At 31.7% G+C, this 20,404-nt stretch overlaps 2 protein-coding genes, 2 long non-coding RNA genes and 1 other non-coding gene across 5 annotated transcripts; 3 read left to right on the forward strand and 2 right to left on the reverse strand.

The window, feature by feature from the left end:
* Positions 1 to 202: 202 nt before the first annotated feature.
* Positions 203 to 11,997, reverse strand: LOC118680734 (uncharacterized). The gene is made up of 2 exons (XR_004976350.2): positions 11,933 to 11,997; positions 203 to 2,586 (listed from the first exon to the last, which is right to left on the reverse strand). It is a non-coding gene; the product is annotated as an uncharacterized lncRNA (long non-coding RNA).
* LOC118680733 (uncharacterized) lies at positions 6,565 to 7,439 on the reverse strand. The gene is made up of 2 exons (XR_004976348.2): positions 6,838 to 7,439; positions 6,565 to 6,749 (listed from the first exon to the last, which is right to left on the reverse strand). It is a non-coding gene; the product is annotated as an uncharacterized lncRNA (long non-coding RNA).
* On the forward strand, positions 7,711 to 18,060 carry x16 (x16 splicing factor). Its single transcript, XM_014233867.3, has 3 exons — positions 7,711 to 7,886; positions 7,999 to 8,414; positions 17,008 to 18,060. The coding sequence occupies exons 1-3, from the start codon at positions 7,884 to 7,886 to the stop codon at positions 17,372 to 17,374; spliced, it is 786 nt and encodes a 261-aa protein (XP_014089342.1). The 5' UTR covers positions 7,711 to 7,883; the 3' UTR covers positions 17,375 to 18,060.
* nop5 (nop5 ribonucleoprotein) lies at positions 12,018 to 13,999 on the forward strand. Its single transcript, XM_014233856.3, has 2 exons — positions 12,018 to 13,398; positions 13,592 to 13,999. The coding sequence occupies exons 1-2, from the start codon at positions 12,128 to 12,130 to the stop codon at positions 13,848 to 13,850; spliced, it is 1,530 nt and encodes a 509-aa protein (XP_014089331.2). The 5' UTR covers positions 12,018 to 12,127; the 3' UTR covers positions 13,851 to 13,999.
* On the forward strand, positions 13,439 to 13,515 carry LOC118680736 (small nucleolar RNA SNORD53/SNORD92). The gene has a single exon (XR_004976352.1). It is a non-coding gene; the product is annotated as a small nucleolar RNA SNORD53/SNORD92 (small nucleolar RNA).
* Positions 18,061 to 20,404: the final 2,344 nt, after the last annotated feature.

Here is a 20,404-nt window from a genome sequence, read left to right on the forward strand (position 1 = left end):
ATTCAATACGAAGCACGCAAACGCCGAGAAAGTAAATTCTAAAACAATTTCTTTTTTAATTTTTAATTATAAGCTTGATGTTACCATTTTTCAATTTTAAACTTTTACTATTAAATTAAAACTCCAAGATTTTCTTTAGTTTTTATAAATTTTTTTTAATAAATTGTTTTAATTTATTAATATTTTAATTAAAAAAAAAAAATTTTTTTTATATAAATTTCACTTTTATTTATACTTTTTCCAATTTTGGTTTTTTTATTTAAAACGGCATTAGTTATTAAAAATTTGTTTCAGTTAAGATTTTCGGGATTACAAAATAGAAAACATTTGTTAATTCAATAATTATTTTAAGCCATTATTTGCATCCACACACACGCACATACAAGCATAATTCTAACAGTACTTATACAGCAGTGTATATTCATTTCAAATTTCAATTAACGAATGTGCGTAGTATAAATTTTTATGGTGTACGATTAAACAGAAAATAGTTCAAGTATCAAGTCGTTCAACGGTTAATTCTAATAATTTTTAAATTATTTGTATTCACGAAATATAGAAATAAAAGTACCGTAACTGGTACCAATAAGTCGGAACTACATTTCAATATACATAAGTATGTACATAGCATTAGCGGTATTATTGCTGCATAATTTGTTATTTTATATACAAATAAATACTAAAATCTCTATTATACATGAAGTAGAAATTTTGCATAAGAAATGGAATTCCTCTAAGATAAATATGTTTGTTTAAGAAAGATTCTCTATTATTTGTTTTGAACCAAAAATAAACTTAATGTTGACGCCCGCATTACAGCAGAAATAACCAAACTTTTAGGTGATATTCATATACATATACATGCATAATTACCGATGAACGTATCCTGTAACCGCTATTTTGTACTTTTTATATCATTGAGAGTTTGCTTACGAAACAAACGAACAACAAATGTGTCGACGAACGAAATAATATAGCGTTAGTAACAAAACTATTGATTTATTCTATTTCAATTAAAAATATAAATTAGGATGGGGAAGTCGTTAGTTTAAATACGATTAATAAAAAAAGTTTGACGAAATTACAATTTCTAAGCATTTGACAGTTTCTGATTACAGTTTATCATACATATACTTAATAACGAATTGACTGATTTACTATTAAAAGTAATAAGCATAAGTGTTGTAAGAGTGTAGCATGTACTACAAACGACGAGCTGTATACATTAGTAGTTACAAGAATACATATATATAATACATACAGTTTTCATTATACGAAATTCATACAAAATAGGTATACTAATAACATATAATCACTGACTTGACAAGCTACTTCAATACGAAATAACATAGATTTAAGGCAAGCTTGCATAATTTGACGCTTGTGTGCAACTGTTTAATCATAAGTTCGATAACTGCATTGCAGAATACCAGCAAAGTGCTTGACTGTTCAAAATTTTATTATTCTTATACCCTGAATAGGGTATATTAAGTTTGCCACGAAGTTTGTAACACCAGGAAACGTCATAGACCCTATAAGATGTATATAAATGATCAGCATACCCAGCTGAGTCGATTTAGCCATGGCCGTCTGCCTGTCTGTCTGTTTTTATATACGTGAACTAGTTCCTCAGTGATATCGATCTGAAATCTCTCACACGTCCTCTTCTCTCCAAGAAGCTGCTCATTTGTCGGAATCGACGATATCGGAACATACCATCAGCATATATGTACATATGTAGTTGCCATACAAACAACAATCCAAATCCAGTTCTTGTATGCAAAAGTTTTTCATTTGAGTATATGCTATGCAAACTTTGGCATAGGTTATTGTCCAATGCAACGATCGGACTACTAGAGCATATAGATGCTATACAAACAGCGATCGAAACCCAGTTATGTTTTCTTCTGCTTTATGACGATTTATTGGAACCGAATTTAACGATTTTTCTTGTTTTTTGGCAATTTCACAGTAGAAGCGTGTAATTGAAATAGGATAGGCTGGTTTTAAAAGCGTATGACACGTTATTAGTGAGTATAAAACATTTGCAGTACGATTTTTATCAATAAAATGAAAGATAATAATAAAAAAAATCCGCATATTTGTGTAGAACTTACTAAAGGCACAAATATGTACAGAAACACATAGCTATGAGTATAATTAAACTAAAATATAAAAAAAAATTAAGTGTAATCAAAACGAAGCATTTCCCACAAAAAAGATAAAAGAAATAAAATTATTATAACCAGCAACAACAAAAACAAGCCCACATAAAAGTTCATAATGTTTAAAAATAAGAAATATATCAGTTTGCAAATTGTAAACCGTACATAACATAGTGAAAATGTAAATTACAACAACAAAAAAGTGATGGTTAGCAATTTAGTTTTTAAATTTTATTTCGATTAGCATGACATATAGCCAGCCAAGTGTTGAAGTGTCGCGTGGCTTCAAGAGAACAACAGATGATGGTTGACAACGAAACGTTCGTTCCATCTGTCCGTTTGTCGATGTTAAAGCCGACGTAGCCGAAATTTTTAGCCAATGGGCTCGTTGTTAACGTCGCCATTAATATCGACTATTCGCCTGCAAAAGATTAAAATAAAAGCCAATTAAAATAACAGTTAAGTGGATATAAGATTGATACCTATTATAATAACAAGCATGCATACATATACATAAATGTACTTATAAAATGGAATAACATACTATGATAATTCATATTCTCTTTTAAATAAGCATTTCGACAATTTCGTACCAAAATTAGTTATTAAAAATTTGACAACCACCAATATGAATGAAAATAGTGTTAATGATAAAAGCAAGTGCAGTTCGTATGGTAGTGTCGGTAACAGTAAAACTGTTTGACGGCAATTTAGCATAACTCATTACAATTTAAAGATTATGTACATACATATAAACATACATACGAATATGTATGTATTTTTAATCATATTGTCGCTGGCGAACAACAACTTTTAAAAATGTTTATTTAACGGCATTTATTCTTTGCATTTGTTCGGCTTGAAGTACGCATAATTTTCCAAAAGTGAATAATAACTTAAAATTAATTATTATGCGCAATTCTTAAAAAATAAAAAACACATTTATTAACACAGACAAACTACTGCTTTTCAACAAGATTGAGCTACTAATTCTTAATTTGGTAATACATTGTACATATGTTGTTGGATAATTAAGAATTACTTCGTATGTACGTAGACATATGTCAGTGATTTAAGATGAATGTATGAAAAGTTTATCATTTAAATTGTACATAAAAAGTTTCATTGAATTCATTATTAATTTCGCAAGAAAGTAAAAATTCTCCATATATGGTACATATACTTACAACTAATGATCACGCTGACTCCCAACAACCCACTTGCATTATTTATGCTTTTTGGTAATATCCATAACAGTTTTATTATGTGCTTAATGTAATTGTATGTTTGTATTACATGCATACTTTTTTCACTGCTTACTTCAGCTGAGGAATTCATAGCCACGATATACTAATACTGCTATTATTCAGAAGGGCTCTAAGTAATAATTTGAAAGAGAAGTCTCTAAGGATTTTATTATTCAGATGGAACACACATGTACTAAATAAAAATTTGAAAATATCTAATCACAACTCTTATAAAAAAAAGGAAATCACTATCAGGGTTGCAAATTTTTTAATCCAAAAATTATGGATTAAAAATTAGAGTTTTTTTAAATTAATAATATATGCACATTGAAAATGTAATTTTTAATCCCAAACATCTTGGATTCAAAATTAAGAAAATATTTTTTAATTTCAAATTTGGAGTAACAAATAGGAAAATAATTTTCAAATGAAAAGCTGGAATGAGAATGGGTAAAAAAGAAAAGATTTACATATTTCTAACTAAAACACTATAATTAAAAGCAATTAAATACAAAGAAGATAAAAAGAGTTAAACTATGTTGATGTTTTAGAAAAATTAGGCTTTCCTTTTAAAAAGATAACCAATGGTAGAAGCCGAACGCAAAAAAATGTATTTTCTAAATTTTTAATTTTTTTATTTTTAATTATAAAATTACTCTTAAAAACTTTTTTTTCAACCTGTCTTTGGATTACTGTTTTTTCATACCAGATTGAGATTAAATTTTCTGTTTTTTCTGAATAAAAATTATTTTTAATATTTTCATTTCAAAAAATTAATTCAAGTGTGTTGCATTATTTGCAACCCTGATCATTATTAATATTGTCGTTAACTTACTTAACTAAAAAATAATAAACATCCAGTTGAAAGTTTTTTTGTATGAACTTATATATACTTTCAACCTTTTAAAGAATTTACTGCTATGAGAAAACTAAAAATTTATTTAGCTGCCCTCTCCCCCGAGAACCAATTGTAACGCTAAATTTGTATAAACTGAAAATGTGTAAAATACATCTACAAATAATTATGTATGTATGAGTGTGTATAAAAAAAAACAAATATTAGGGCAAATATCGTTAAGTTTTTCCCCCAGTGTTGTGGTCAGTGGAGCCCAGCATTGCACCCGCCGTTCTTATAGCTAACTGTACTACATACTCGTATAGCCATCGAGAGTTTTTGTATGTATTATGTATGTGTATATCAAGCAACTTTAACATCAGTTTATCATACAATTATATATATTATAGGATATAATATGGTAGTAACTTCAAAAGCAAATTAAAAGTAACTCCCAAAAGAATATATGCTTATGCTATAGCGGTTCAACTCTGTTTTTTTAAGGAAGTGTTAGCCACTGTTCCATCTTCTTCTTCTACTTACATACATACATACATCTATATATTAAATATTTTTAGTTTAAAAATTCTAATTGTGTTTGTCAGTTGATTACTTATAATTCAATTAATTCTTAATTATAATATGAACACAGTGCCTAAGTAATCAAAATATCTATCAAGGACATTGTTACTAAATATAATAATTGAATTGTAAAAAGTTTTGACGTAATAGGAAAAAAGAGTGTTAAAAATAAAAGCAACAAGTGGTATGCAAAAATAAATTTTTTGATGATTTAAATGATAAATGGTGAAAATGCGCTCTTTGAGTATTATATAATAAATCCGTATATGAATTCTGGTTACTTGAAATGATATTGTTTAATAATGACAAATGACGGCATCTGAATATGTAATTGTTTAGCCACGATGAGTAATTAACGTTAGAATTCAAAAAAAAAGAAAAAGTAAATTTTAAAAAAATAGTAAATAATATTCGCTGGCATGTATGTATATGTAACCTCACTAAACATATAGTTCTGTTGATTACGTTTAAAAAAAAACACAAAAATACAAAATAAACAATTTAGTAAACATTAAAGAATAGAAAAAAATAAAATAATAATAACAGTAAATAGAGTATGTGAAACTGGTAATGGTAATAGTAAAAATCATAAATACATTACAAATGATTATGTATGTCAGTGTATAGTTTAGTAATTGATTCGATATAAGCGTTTTTCAATTTGTAAACCCCAAATAAGTTCAGAGAATAATTAGAAATAACAACAACAACAGCAGCAGTCATAGTAAATTTTACGTGAGCGTTTTTTAATATATGAAGTGAGAAAAAATATACAAAATAGGAACAATAAATCCAAAACCAACCGACACGCTATTCAAAACGACTGCATGTACATACATACTACATACAATGCATAAATACATATGTACATATGTATGTACATGTTTACAACCATAAGTATGTATCTTGTTACGTCTAAACCAATGTAGTGAGACCATAATTTTTTGTAAGCGTTGAGCCCTAAATGTTTAAAGAAACTTTTTTATTAAGCACACTTACATACATACATACATATATATATATATAAATTGTCTCTAAAGGACGTTTTCATTTTAAAATATTCACAAAGCAACTGTATTTACGTACATATTAATGTAGCAATATGAATTTTGTTCTTTAAAATAAATATATACAATACATTTTCAGCAATGCGTTTTCGCGTGTAGGGCGGTTTGAAATACAAAATTTTAATATAATTATATCCATATACATAGATATACACATACCTTCATACAGATTTACAATGTTTTTTTTAATATTTTTTTTTTCGAAAGACTTTAAATTTAACAATACTTTTTTTAATAATGTTTTAGTACTAACCATTTTGTAATTAAACGATTTGGATTAAAAATTTAAAATCTAAGTTTGAATTAAAACTTAAATTTTTATGACCGATTTTAGAATGTTGGGACATTAACATTAATTTTTCAATTATTAATAAAAAATATTAATCATTGTTAATTTGCCGACCAGTGCTATAAAAAATAAAATAAATTAGTTCAAAGGTTAATACAATTATTTTTTATTGCATTATTTGCAACTCCAGTACTAACAAATAATTTTTATTTTATGTTAATATTGTTTGTCCATAAATACATATACATAGTACTAATTACATACATGTAAGTATGTAGCTGAAATTTCAGTTATATTCATTAAAAAATTATAATTTTTTAAATTGATTGTTTGTTTCACCAATGTAATACAGCAACAATATTAAATAAAACATAATAAGAACATTTTCTAAGTTGTTTATTTAAAATTTTTTTATTGATTTTTAGTTGAAGAGTCGACCTCGTTGGTGGATTTAATTATTTTTTATTGATCAATAGTTTATATTTTATAATCAATTGGAGGGAAAATTTATTTGCAAATAAGATCTGTTATACCGTTCCAGCATTTATATCCAGCATCCCAGTTCTGATGTATTTAAGTGAAATTATATTGAAAAGATTTTCAAATTATAATTATGATGATTATGAAATTAATTTCGCCTACAAAAAATTACCAATATTTTAGAAACTTTTATATCCGAAGGAAAACTGAAAAAAATTATTTGCACAATAGTTATTGCAACTCGCCATTGCAAACTTCATTTTTCAATATCCTTGATATTTGATACTTATAAATTTATATAAATACAACCGTCGCAATCATTATTCCTTTTAGCCATTCGCTTAATGAATTTCAGTTACGTTAATAATTTTGACAAGTGTTAAGACATTTTACAATGACATCTGTGAAATAATTTTCGGACAAATGTGAACGTGAATTAATACCGACCTATTGTTTAATTCACCACACAACAGCATGCTGCCAAGTTGAAGCCACATTTTAAATCGTTGCCACCGGCTTACAATGTGTATTCAAATAGAAAGAGCATATATAAATACAATAAATACTACACGTATAGATCTAAAAGAAATAAATAACAAAAACATGTCTTTTTGAGTTATTTTTAAAGTCTGACCTGCCCACTGAAATTGTTTAAATGGCCGCAGTATTCTAACTGTGCAAAGGTAGCATAATCATTAGTCTTTTAATTGAAGGCTGGTATGAACGGTTGGACGAGGTATAAGCTGTTTCATATAAATTTATAATAGAATTTTATATTTTTATATTATATTTATGACTTTCGCGCAATTCATTTTGAAATTAATATTCGAAAATAAAATTCTCAGATGATTTGTACTCTAAAAACTTCATTAAATTCAACAACAATTCTGACCCATATAATTAAAATTTTCACAATGTGGCTAGGGCTTTTTTGCAAATAACACGCGTAAAATACATGTACACTTTTTGTAAAACAAATAAATGGTGTAATTTTTTTCTATCAGATATGAATTATTTAAAATGACATTGTAATAATATAATGTGGCAGCACTATAAATGTACAAGTTTTGCATCGACTTATATTTCTGCAAGCGGTCTTTTTTTGCAGGGACGATGTTCTGAAAATAATTTTGTGAGACTTCCTGAAAAATAATTAAAGATAGAATTGTGGAGGAAAGTATAAAATATTTTTAATCAAAGCAGTGCATAGCGACGAAAATGGTAAGCAAATGTTTTGTGGTTTGCGTAGGCGTTAGTTAATATTCTAACCCGCAATCGATTTTTCATTCACTCCATTTTCAATGATTTTTATACATTTTTTTTTGAACACCAGTCAAAAAAAATGTCACGATACCCCAGCGACAGAAAGGTATATGTGGGTGATTTGGGCAATAGCGCCAGGAAAAATGATTTAGAATATGCGTTTGGCGCCTATGGAACTTTACGAAGTGTTTGGATTGCTCGCAACCCGCCAGGCTTTGCATTTGTTGAATTCGAAAGCGCCCGTGATGCGGCAGATGCTGTGCGCGGTTTAGATGGACGGACAGTTTGTGGTCGCCGTGCAAGGGTAGAATTATCTACAGGAAAGTTTGCCGGTGGTGGAAGTGGTCGAGGTGGTGATCGACGCGGTATGCGAGATCGTTCTCGTAGAAACAATTCAGATGATAACAAATGCTATGAATGTGGAGGAAGAGGTCATTATGCTAGAGAATGCCGACGTCGTGATAGTCGACGAGGTAGCCGTCGCCGGTGAGTACATGTTTATTATATATAATTTCTGTGCTTTTTATAAATGCTTGCGGAGATAAATTTCAAAATTTATATTAATGTTAAACTATTTAACTATTGGAGTTAAATTCATGACATGAATTAATTAAGTCTTCTTCAACCACAGAATTTATAAAAGTTTGTTGGATTGATACTTTACAAAGCTTTATTGTGTCAGGTTTATTTAATTTCTGGAATTAATATTATTAAATTTAACATTTTATTTCTTACTGAAATATTATTAACGAGTAATTAAAAGGAATCGAGCAAAATATAAGCGTGTAGATTCTCGTTGCTCAAGATTAGAACTTGCAAATCCATTGGAGAATTAAAATGGTTTACCGATAAGACACAGTAATTAGGTGCAATTGTAGTATTTAGAATATTGAATTAAACAAATATCTAACTTTTCATTCTGTACTTTCTGAAAAACAAATAATATATCATATATGGTATAAGTGTGGAAACTTTGAACATGTTACTATCAAATTCGAAGAATTAAGTTAGGGATTATGCACTTAGTAATATCAATATATGAAATCATTACAGTCTATCCAAGGCTCTTTTATTTGCATACACATAATTTTATAACGTTTATTTTACTGTAGCTTTCAGTCACCTAAGTTGTTGTTTTAATGGTTATCTAATCCTCGTTTGGGCGGTAAGACTCAAGTTGGTTGTCCTCGAAGCAATCTAACTGGAGTTCAAGGAAACGTGCTGTTTTGACGGGGTGGACCATAGAGGGAGGGGTGTTAGATAAGTGGGACTCGTTGGGCATGCAATGAAGTCATTAGAGACATGAGGGTACTAATTTTTCGGTTCAGTCTCGTATCAAGCTAAATGAGGTTAATTAACCAAAATACCTTTCTATATTATATTTTTTGAAGTCTTGATAGTACGATATAAATTTTGGTAACTCTGGATTTCTTATGACTTACATAAACGGCAAATGTATGACGTTTGTATGTACATATGAAACTTCAAAACATCAGTCGAGAGATTATCTGTAAATAGATTTTAGAAAATATTTTACGCATAGTCATGCAGTTACCACTTTTTCTTAAATTTTTTAATTAAATAAATGGTAAATAAGAAGCAAGGAAGAAACTATATACTATGTATGTCTGAAGTGGTTTCAACGGGTTCGGACCATAGGGAGAGTGAAGTTAAGTGATAAGATTTCGTTGGGCATGCAGAGAGGAGATTAGTGTCATGCCGGGACTCATTGCAAATAAATTTTGTATATCAGGGTCTATTTTGGTTTAGAAGGAGTTTAGCCTGCAGCAGTACCCAGAACGAAGTTGCGTTAGGGTCACTCTGCAGTAGGTGGTGTTTGAACTTCTGAGAGGAATTCAATGAAGTGACTGCAGGGATGGTTTCTGGGAAAACACCCGAGCAGAAAGAGAAGTATGTTATGTTCCTTTACAGGGAGCATGCGAGCCTAACTATATACATATATGCTCGTTGGGAGACATCCTGTTCTGCTGCATCCAGGCGACCATATTAGGTCGGTGTAGTTTATGACCGTTGGCCGATACCCTCTACATCTTCAAAATTACATCAAAAATATTAAAAGACTAGTGATAACACGGCTTGTATATAAATGCATATGTTAACATAGGTAGTTTTCACAATTTAAGGTGACTAAAACTAGGAAGTAAGGTACTTTTCACCATAATTGCTAAAAATTTAGAAAGATAAACAGTTTTTAATATTTTTCGTTTCATAGAACTAAGTTAGGATTTTCATGCAATATTTTTTTTTAAAACTCTATATATGTACATATGTAGATATACAGTGAACCAAAAAAACTGTGTGCATCTAGATGGTTTGTCTTTGAAGTGAATTATCTCCTAAACTATAAAAACTTGACTTGCATCAAAAAGTGGGAAAGAGGCCGTTTTATTAATTTCCATAATGTAATTGAAATTTATTAAAAAGAAAATACTTGTACAGTTTGCATAAATGGAAATTTTAACACTCTTTAAAGAAAATAAATACTTTGTGTGTTCACTTTTGATCTCTATCATGGTTTGCAATCTGTTGTTCATAGAATGCCCCAAATTTTATGTAAGTTCAGGAGGTATATTTGCCCACACTTCCTGAAGAGCAGCCTTAACCTCACTTTTGCTACTAATTTTGCCCTCTCGTAACTTCGTCTCTACATAGGCGCACAGGTGTTCAATGGGATTGAGGTCTGGCCTGGGGAGGATGTGGCAAAACTTTTTTGAAATTGTACAACAGCCTTAAATCTCTCATTACTTAACTACTAAAGCAGAATGGTCGTTATACTTCATAAAGCTGTAGCCATAATTTAAATTGAGTTTAGTTGCTGGTGGAGCCAAATTATTTTTAATATTGCCTCGTAGTTCATAATTCTTTCGATGAAAACATGGTTACTGACGCCATTTGTTACCACACAATGCAGCCTCCAACATGCTTGACAGTATAATTAAAAATTTTAACTTTCAGCGCTTAGATTGGCTTACGCCCTACAAATCGACGACCATCAGATCTAAATAAATTAAATTTGGACTCATCTGTAAAAATTACAGAATCCCCAAATTCGTTATCGCGGTGAATATACTCTTTGGAATATAGTAAACCTTTCGCAGTATTTCGATAATTGTGGCTTGTTTCGTGGTGTATCCGCTCCCAAATCAGGGGAAAACGAAAAATTCCGAACAGTTTGAGGGATCAGATTTGCAATACCAACTTCCTCCAACTCCTTGGCGTTATTTTGGGGTGTGCCTTGATACTCCGAGTAACTTTACTTTCAGTCTGGGGCGTGTACATTTTTTTGGGCGTTCCATTAAAATCAAATCCAAGTCCAACTCCACTAGTCTTTTTGAATTTAGCAATAATGTACTAAAAAATAGTGTATTCTATTTTTTTGATATTACGCGAGTTCTTTTGTTCTCTTGCCAATAGTTGACTACCAGAGCCTACAAATATTCAGATGTTTTTACTCACCTTTTTTTTTGTCAAAACTACAACCGCGCAAATGAAATTAGCTTACCAAATAATACATTTTAACCATACGCATTTAAGAGACAAAAATAACGGTACCTACTTGGTAAATGTATTTAAAGTATTGTCAACGATTGTACACGTTTTTATTATTTTTTTGGCTGTTGAATGGTGAGATATTTTAATTTTTTACAATCAAAATGATTTATTGTTAAAATTCGTATTAAAATACGTAATTCTCAGATTGTTACTCTTGGTTGCAGCTTAAAAGCTGAGATAGTTTAAGAGAAAAGTCACTTCAAAGTCAAAACACTTCTTTGTACAAGTTTTCTTTTTGGTTCACTGTATGTATATGAAAATAAAATAAATTATGTTAATTTTGGAAAAGTGTTATTTGATTTCGGAAATACACTTTAATTGTAGTAATTATTGTCATCCTCAAAATAAATATATATCAATTTCGCGGAATCTAATATTTTACTTACCGATTATTGTGAATAAAAAGTGTTTGTGAATCGTGAATGACTTACGAAAAAGTCGCTAGGGGTGCTGCAAACCCAATGGCGCACACACGTGTTTTCCACGAGTATCGTTTCTTCTTTCATTTTGATTTTTCATCGGTGTCGTTCAGAGTGGAATTTACTGTGGCAAAATCTGAAATATATAAAGCGTTTTAAATTGGAGGAAACATTTTTGGTGCATGTACTGACATATCACAGTAAAAAATGTTTGTTTTATATGAAACACCGGCGGGATACGCGATATTTAAGTTATTAGACGAGAAGAAACTTTCCGAAGTAGATAACCTATATCTGGAGTTTCAAACTCCCGAAAAAGCCAATAAATTATTAAAATTGAAACATTTTGAGAAATTCAATGACACTACTGAAGCATTGGCAGCTGCTACGGCTACAGTGGAGGGCAAAATGTCTAAACCTCTTAAAAAGACATTGAAAAAATTGTTCAGCGACGAAGTACAATCATCTTTATTGGTTGCTGATGCTAAATTAGGTAATGCCATCAAAGATAAATTAGCTGTGCCATGTGTTTATAATACTGGTGTGCAAGAATTGATGCGATGCATTCGTCAACAGGCTGATAGTTTGCTGAGCGGTTTACCAAAACGCGAGATGACAGCTATGGCATTAGGCTTAGCGCACTCCTTGTCCCGCTATAAATTGAAATTTTCACCTGATAAAATCGACACAATGATTGTACAAGCACAATGTCTACTAGACGATTTGGATAAGGAGTTAAATAATTATATGATGCGTGCACGTGAATGGTACGGCTGGCATTTTCCAGAACTCGGAAAGCTTATTACTGACAATGTTGCATTCGTTAAAACTATTAAACTAGTAGGCACTCGCGAAAATATGGCACATACTGACCTTTCTGACATTCTACCAGAGGAAGTAGAAGAGAAGGTAAAGGAAGCTGCTGAAATTTCTATGGGAACTGAAATCTCGGAAGAAGATATTATGAATATACAATGCCTGTGCGATGAAATTCTTTCGATTAACGAATATAGAACACATCTATACGATTACTTAAAAACGCGTATGATGGCTATGGCGCCTAATTTAACAGTTCTTGTTGGTGAAACTGTAGGAGCACGTTTAATCGCGCACGCTGGATCACTCATTAATCTGGCTAAACATCCATCTTCCACTGTACAAATTTTGGGTGCGGAAAAAGCGTTATTCCGAGCGTTGAAAACTAAAAAAGATACACCAAAATACGGTTTAATATTCCATGCCCAACTGGTGGGTCAGGCCAGTTTGAAAAACAAAGGTAAAATGTCCAGATCACTCGCTGCAAAGGCATCGCTGGCCACACGTGTTGACGCTTTTGGGGAAGAGGCAAGTTGTGAACTTGGAGCGACACATAAAGTAAAACTAGAAGCTCGACTGCGTTTACTGGAAGAAGGCAACATACGAAAGCTGTCGGGCACTGGAAAAGCCAAAGCTAAATTCGAAAAATATCAAGCTAAAAGGTATTACGTCTTTCTTAAATATTGTAAAATAATTTTGGCACTTTAATGATGATATCAAAAAGGTTTCGCATGTATCTGATCACATGAAATGACGATAAACCTTGGCTGTCTGATGGTGCAACTAAATTATATTACAAAAATAATTTTTATTTATATAGACATAATTTTTAATGTATGTTTAAATTCTTTTTAGCGAGGTGTTTACTTACCAGCCTGAAGCTGATAGCACGTTGTCTGTCAAAAAGCGTAAGCACTCGGAATCATCACCTCCTGAAGTCAAAGATGAATCAATAGCAGAAGCCGAAGAAGAGGTGGCTAAGGACGAAGAAGCGTCTGGAGCCGAAAAGAAAAAGAAAAAGAAGAAGAAGAAGAATAAAAGTCAAGATCAAGAGCAAACAGTGGTTCCACCTGCTAAAAAGAAAGCTAAAACTAAGGAGCCGGATTCTGATTAGCTTTATTAATTTTAGTGTTAATTTTTAGGTTAAACTTTAGATGTACCAAGTGTTTGTTTATAAGAATACAAATATAAGTACATATAATAGTTCTTTGAAGAGTAATTGTAGATGTACAATAAAACGTATTTTACTTGATTTTTTAAAAATGGACCCGTAGTTTGGTAAATATTTGGTGAATTCTTTATAGAGTACGGGCAGCAAATTATGTAATGTTTTCTATATATAATATATAAAAATTACGTAATCCTTTTTGTCCGGGGTTATTTCTTAAACTACTGAACCAATTTCTGAAAAATGTACCACATTGTGTTCAGGTTGATCCAACATTAATGGTAATACAGTTTAAATCTCCAATTTTAAAATATAAAAACAATTTAAAAAAAGTATATATACTTATATATATCTAAACAATAGCATGTTTTCAAAATTAAAAAAATATATATAATATTTACAGTAAAATGCTAAATGGAAAATTCATAATTTTTTCCATTGATAAATATTTCTATGAATCATTTTCTATATCAAATCTCAAGTACAATCTTGAATTCTTATACCGGCAATTAGCCTTTATTCGTAAATAATATATTCACTGTATTAAATAGTTTATATTATATGTATGAATTGAATATCAGGGTATAGCTGTCCGGTCAGGCGATGTCGAGCTCGAGATATTTAATATATACATCCCCCAGTTACATCTTGCCCAACAGGACATCACCCAAACATAGGTGCGCTTCTTCGTGGTGAAAACCGTTTGATACTAGGCGACTTACACCGACTCACACTCACGCCATGCCGATCCCTGTGATCCCCGAATAAGGGTTCTCAATTTGGAGATTCGGCAAATAGTAAATCAGCATAAGCGGACAAAATGGATAGAGCATCTGAAATCTAACCTCTCCACTAGTGTGAGTTAGCTTTGGACTACTGTTGAAGCCTTTGAAATTCAATTCGATGGCCCCGCCTCCTTGGACCCGAAGAAGTGCGCGAGCTATTTTAGCCGGCAATTTACACTGCACCCTTCGGCTGACAAGACCAAATGATGTGTTACCTGACGGCAGCGAAAAATGCCGCGAACCACTTACTTTCACCGATGGGGAGGTTCAGAATGCCATCAACAAGGCCAAATCGTCCAAATCCATTTTCACTGACGAAATAAGCATGCTGATGCTAAAACACCTAAGCTCGACGGGAGTAAGCTATCTGACCAAGGACCTCAACTTGTCGATTACCACTCTTCAAATACCCGATGTTTGGAAAGTCGGAAGAATGGTCCCTCTACTGAAACCTGGGAAACCAGCTAACAAAAGGGAGTCTTATCGTCCGATAACTCTCCTTCCCCCCAGTAGTGAAGGCACTTGCTGGCAACTTACAAGGCAATCTGCCGGCCGGTCTTAAACTTCAATATGGTCGCCTGGATGTGGTGCAACGCAGACGAAGAAGCTTCAGATTTGTCAAAACACTGCACTCCGGGCTATCACGGGATGCCTCTTGATGTTCCCAATAGAACACCTCCATAGTGAAGCACGTATGTCGACAACATTAGACAGTACGGCGACCAGACTTCGGACGCAATGAACTTTAGACAAGCACTGAACATTCACAGTGGAGCCATCAACACCTTCATCGACTCCCTCTTAGTGAATGGCGTACTAGGAGTCAAACCACTACCCATCGCAGACGTAGAGCTCGAATTGCCTCGTGAATCTAGAGTGGCCCAGGCGCAACTTCGTTCTGGATACTGAAGCAGGTTAAACTCCTACTTATCCAGAATCGACCCTGACATACCCAATATATGTTCTGCACCATGTGGAACCGATAAGACATTTTTAATATCACAACAGATACTCACATGAATATTGCACTGCTACGCATAGGTATGGCTAACAAATATTCTCGAAGCATTGCACAGAATAATGCAAGATTTAAACGGAAACGATGGAGTTTTCGGTAGTGCTGTCTAACCATTGCCGTCTAACCACTTATCTTAACGCAATGGGATTAACGACTGTTTAAGTAATCGTTCTTATGGTGAAACATTGAAACACAAATATATGCGAACAAATGCAAACTGATCGATACTCAAAAATAATAAAATTTCTAGATATTGGGAATGGTAGAATAGAACTGCAACCAAATACGCAGTACATCACAAAAAAAAAACTTGATTAATTGTTTGTTTGGACCATAACTAGCTTAGTAATCGAATTAGTAATCGGTTTAGTTCATTAGCAGCCAAAAGAGTAGAAATTGGTGAAATTAGTTTCCAGTTACAACAGTTGTTGTATTCAGAGTAATTTCATTACAACTCAATTATGCAACGGTACACGTTTGGTAATCAAAAAGATTACAGGAAATATTATTGTAGCAACCATTTTGACTAAAAAATTTAATGGAGAAATGGTCCTCCAATGATACTGACAGAATGTACGATACGAATAGAGCTGAATTAAATTGTTCATAATTAAAAACTATATAAATAATAAATTAAGAATGATCTACCCTCTTCCATTATTTCAAATGTTATCAACTAACAATTACTCATTTGAATATACTCAAACTTGAATATAAAATTAATGAAAAAAAAAATCAACATTATATATTTTATGTTAATTTGTGCTTAAAAACAAAACAAAGAAAATTGGTATTCATCATTTTCAAATTTGGAAGTGATTTCAATTCGGAAATATTGTTTTCGTTTAAATTCATAAATAAAATTTTACTGTATTGAATAATTTATAATATTCATCTCTTTGTGATATCCAATGATAATACTTTAACTGAAAGATTCTACAGACTAGTCTACGGACCACGCCCACTTTGTAACAATGTAGAATTACATGTGAGATTCTTCATCGCAAATTGTCCTAGCTGAATGGATTAGAGTAGAATGAATAAATTCAATATTGTTACATTGAATTCGTTTTACATTAAATTCATTTGTATTTATTTTTTCTGCGACTATCGCCTTACCACTATTTTTCATACGCAATAGTTATTCTATCTTAAGTTATAATGTTGAACAAAACAATTCGACTCTTTTGCAACAGCATAGTTTTGCGAGAACATAATTTATTTAAAACTTATAATTTATACTAAGTTTATGAAATATTATAGTTAAATTATTTTTGTTTGTTGTATTATATAATTTCAGAAGCAATTCACGGAGTCGATCTCGCAGTGCTTCTCGCAATCACAGATCACGTTCACGCAGTGCTGCTTCGGCAAGCCGATCACGCAGTCGGAGCCGTTCAGTTTCGGCGAATAAAAGTTCACGCAAGTCACGAGATGTCGCCTACAATAGTAAGTCACGTGAGAATGGACGTAGCACGACAGAGAATGGTAGCACCTACCATCGATATAGTGAGGACGAACGTAATGGCGGCACCGGTGGTGCCTCACCGTCGCCAAAACGGCGTTACGATGACTCCGTATCACCGTCACCAAGACGTAACATACCAACAAAACGTAATCGACGAGGCGATTCAACACCATCACGATCTAGCTCGCGCAGAGATTAGCAGACATCAGTTGTGGCAGTAACAGTAAAAAAAACAAATAGACATTGAGCAGCATACACACTCGCTCGGTCGCAGTGCATGATTATAAAGATTTACTCCTCTCCTTCATTTCAATCAAATCGCTATTAAAATCCAAATAGTTGCAAACGAATTCCTAAAATTCGAATATTATGCCGTGTGTCGTTTTAAGTAGACGAAGAGTGTTTAAACTTTTTATGAATAACTTGTAAACTGAAAAGACTTCTGAGATTACATTAAATGGATAAATACTTCATTCATTCATTTATTGTTATGGAGACATTAATTAATGTATTTACCACAAATGAACAACAATAACAAAGTCTGAAAACATCTAAAAACAGCGAAAAAACAAAAAGTTCACACAACATACATACATACATACTACATACGTTTGTATTTTTTTATTATTTTAATATTTTATAAGCTACTCAATTTAAGCAGTAGATTTATTGAATAGGTTTAACTAAATTTAAGCTCATTTCGATTGAATGCACATTAGAGCCGAAACGCTACCACTGTTTACTACAAACATACGAACATGTTATGCGCCAAATATTTCATAATTGCATTTTGTACAAAAATTGATTTGTCATGATTTCGTTTAAAATTTTCAATAAAGCTGCACAAATTGGTTGCTATAAAAGTGCAAGAGTACAATTTACAAACTACGAGTTTTTTGTTTAAATCCTGTTTATTGAAAAACTATTGAGAAAATCTCAAAATTTTGGTTCAATAAAGTATGAGTAATCATTATTTAGCCAAAACTAAATTACACAACTGGCTTATCTACACCGTTACGTCAACAGCTATTTCCGCTTAAACAAAAAAAAATCAGTAAAAAGAAAATCAAAAAATAAATAATAACAATTAAGTCATGAAAAGTTAAATACGTAGTCAATTTAAAATCAAAAAAGAGCATACAGTTTTATTTACGCACTGTAAGTTTTTCGTTCAATTTTCTTTCATCATATTAGCGTTACATTTTATGACACAATCACTTATAAAAAAAATATTTCATATATATTTTGTTCAATATTGCCAATAACTTGTTAATACAAATACTTTTCATCTGCGGCGAATTGTTTATACAAGTAAAGGGTTATTTCCAATATCATCAACAATGCTAATAAATGTAGTATATGTTAGCAAACATTTGGAATAAGAAATATGTATTTTATTTTTAACTACTCAGAACAACAAATAAAATTTTTTGATGTTCTAATAAATTTATATTAGTAATTTACATATTAAAGGTTTTTTTTTCATTTTCAGAAATTCTTGCCTGTTACCTACATATGTACATATGATACCAATCTGATCACACATGACCCGGACTTGTGCCACTCAAGTACTTGTGTTTGTGATAAAGTAGACTCCCCAAAACATCTCGGCGGCATTTTTAACGATTCCATAAACATACTACTACACAAAATTTCAAGCTAACTCCTTCAATTTTTTTCTATGACCATACAAACTTTTTGCGTGATAAACAAACACACACTAAATGACATATGGAGATCAAACTTCGCACGAACATAAAAATTTTCACCAATCTAGGACGAATTTGTTTATCGGTTGGATTCGCACTCGCAGTTTAAATGTAGTACTCCGAGTCAAATTTGATCAGATGGTATATGTACGTACTTTGGCATTCCAGAAACGACAGCTCATATAGCATACAGCATATATTCATAAATATTATTATTTTTAAATTTAAATTATTATAAAAGCTATTTATTTATTATAAAACATGAATAGTTACTTTTTATACTCTTGCAACATGTTGCTACAGGGTATAATATAATATGTTCACCTAACGGTTGTTTGCATCACCCAAAACTAATCGAGTTAGATATAGGGTTATATATATATAAATGATCAGGATGAAGAGACGTCCGTCACTGCCAGCTGTAACTTGAGTAAAATATTAGATATCGACAAGAAACTTAGTACACATGTTTCTTGGTACCGTAAGACAGTTGGTATTGTAAATGGGTGTAATCGGACCACTGTCACGCCCACAAAACGCCATTAATCGAAAACCAATAAACTGCCATAACTAAGCTCCACAATAAGATACAAGACTGTTATTTGGTACAACGTATCGCATTAAGAAGGGGCATCTGCAGTTTGAAATTTTTTGATAAAGTGGGCGTGGCGCCGTTCTATAATAGGTTTAATGTGCATATCTCCTAAACCACTAAAGCTATAATAACCGAAATCACTCAAAACAAATTTAGTACCCATGCCGACAGTGTGAAAATGGGTCAAAACATGTAATAACCCCGCCCACTCCCCATATAACAATTTCTTATTAAATTAACAAGTTAGGGACTTTGAATTTTACACATAGGATGGTAAAAATGTATAAGCTTTATAGGAGCCAATACAAAAATTGGACAATGATTTCAACTGAATTCGCTTTATAACATATCTCTAATATTCTTATTTCACTGTTCAAAATCGGATTACAACCACGCCTACTTACCATATAACACATTTCAAATACCATATGATTCCTTAACTTTTTAGTATACCTATTATTCAAGAAGCAATTTTCGAAGTATCAGCCAATATGTGATGAAAACAGTGTATTTTACTCATAAGAGTGTATCTTTGCGCCTAAAATAGATAAAATTGGCCGAAACCTTGACCTCTACTCCATATAATAATTAATATAAGAATTTTTTGTGATGGTATGTGAGGTACCTAAAAGAAGCCGGTACTCTGGGAGAATTTTGTTAGTCTGTGGCATGTTAATACTTTGTGGTATTGGTGAAAATTTCGGGTCAATATTACCCCCAACTCTTATACACTGCATTAAATTATTTTCGTTTTTCTAACAAGTTTTATGCCGAATATGTCATTCAATGCCAGCAATATATTACATATAATAACTTCCGTCTGTCCACCTCACTTTAAACCGTTCATGTTGGTCAAAATGTGATATTTAAATGAAATTAAATGGACAATTTTTCTTAAAAATTCTGTGTTTTAGCGCTGAATTAA

Source organism: Bactrocera oleae, chromosome 3 (assembly GCF_042242935.1).
Source record: "Bactrocera oleae isolate idBacOlea1 chromosome 3, idBacOlea1, whole genome shotgun sequence".
Lineage (NCBI taxonomy): Eukaryota > Metazoa > Arthropoda > Insecta > Diptera > Tephritidae > Bactrocera > Bactrocera oleae.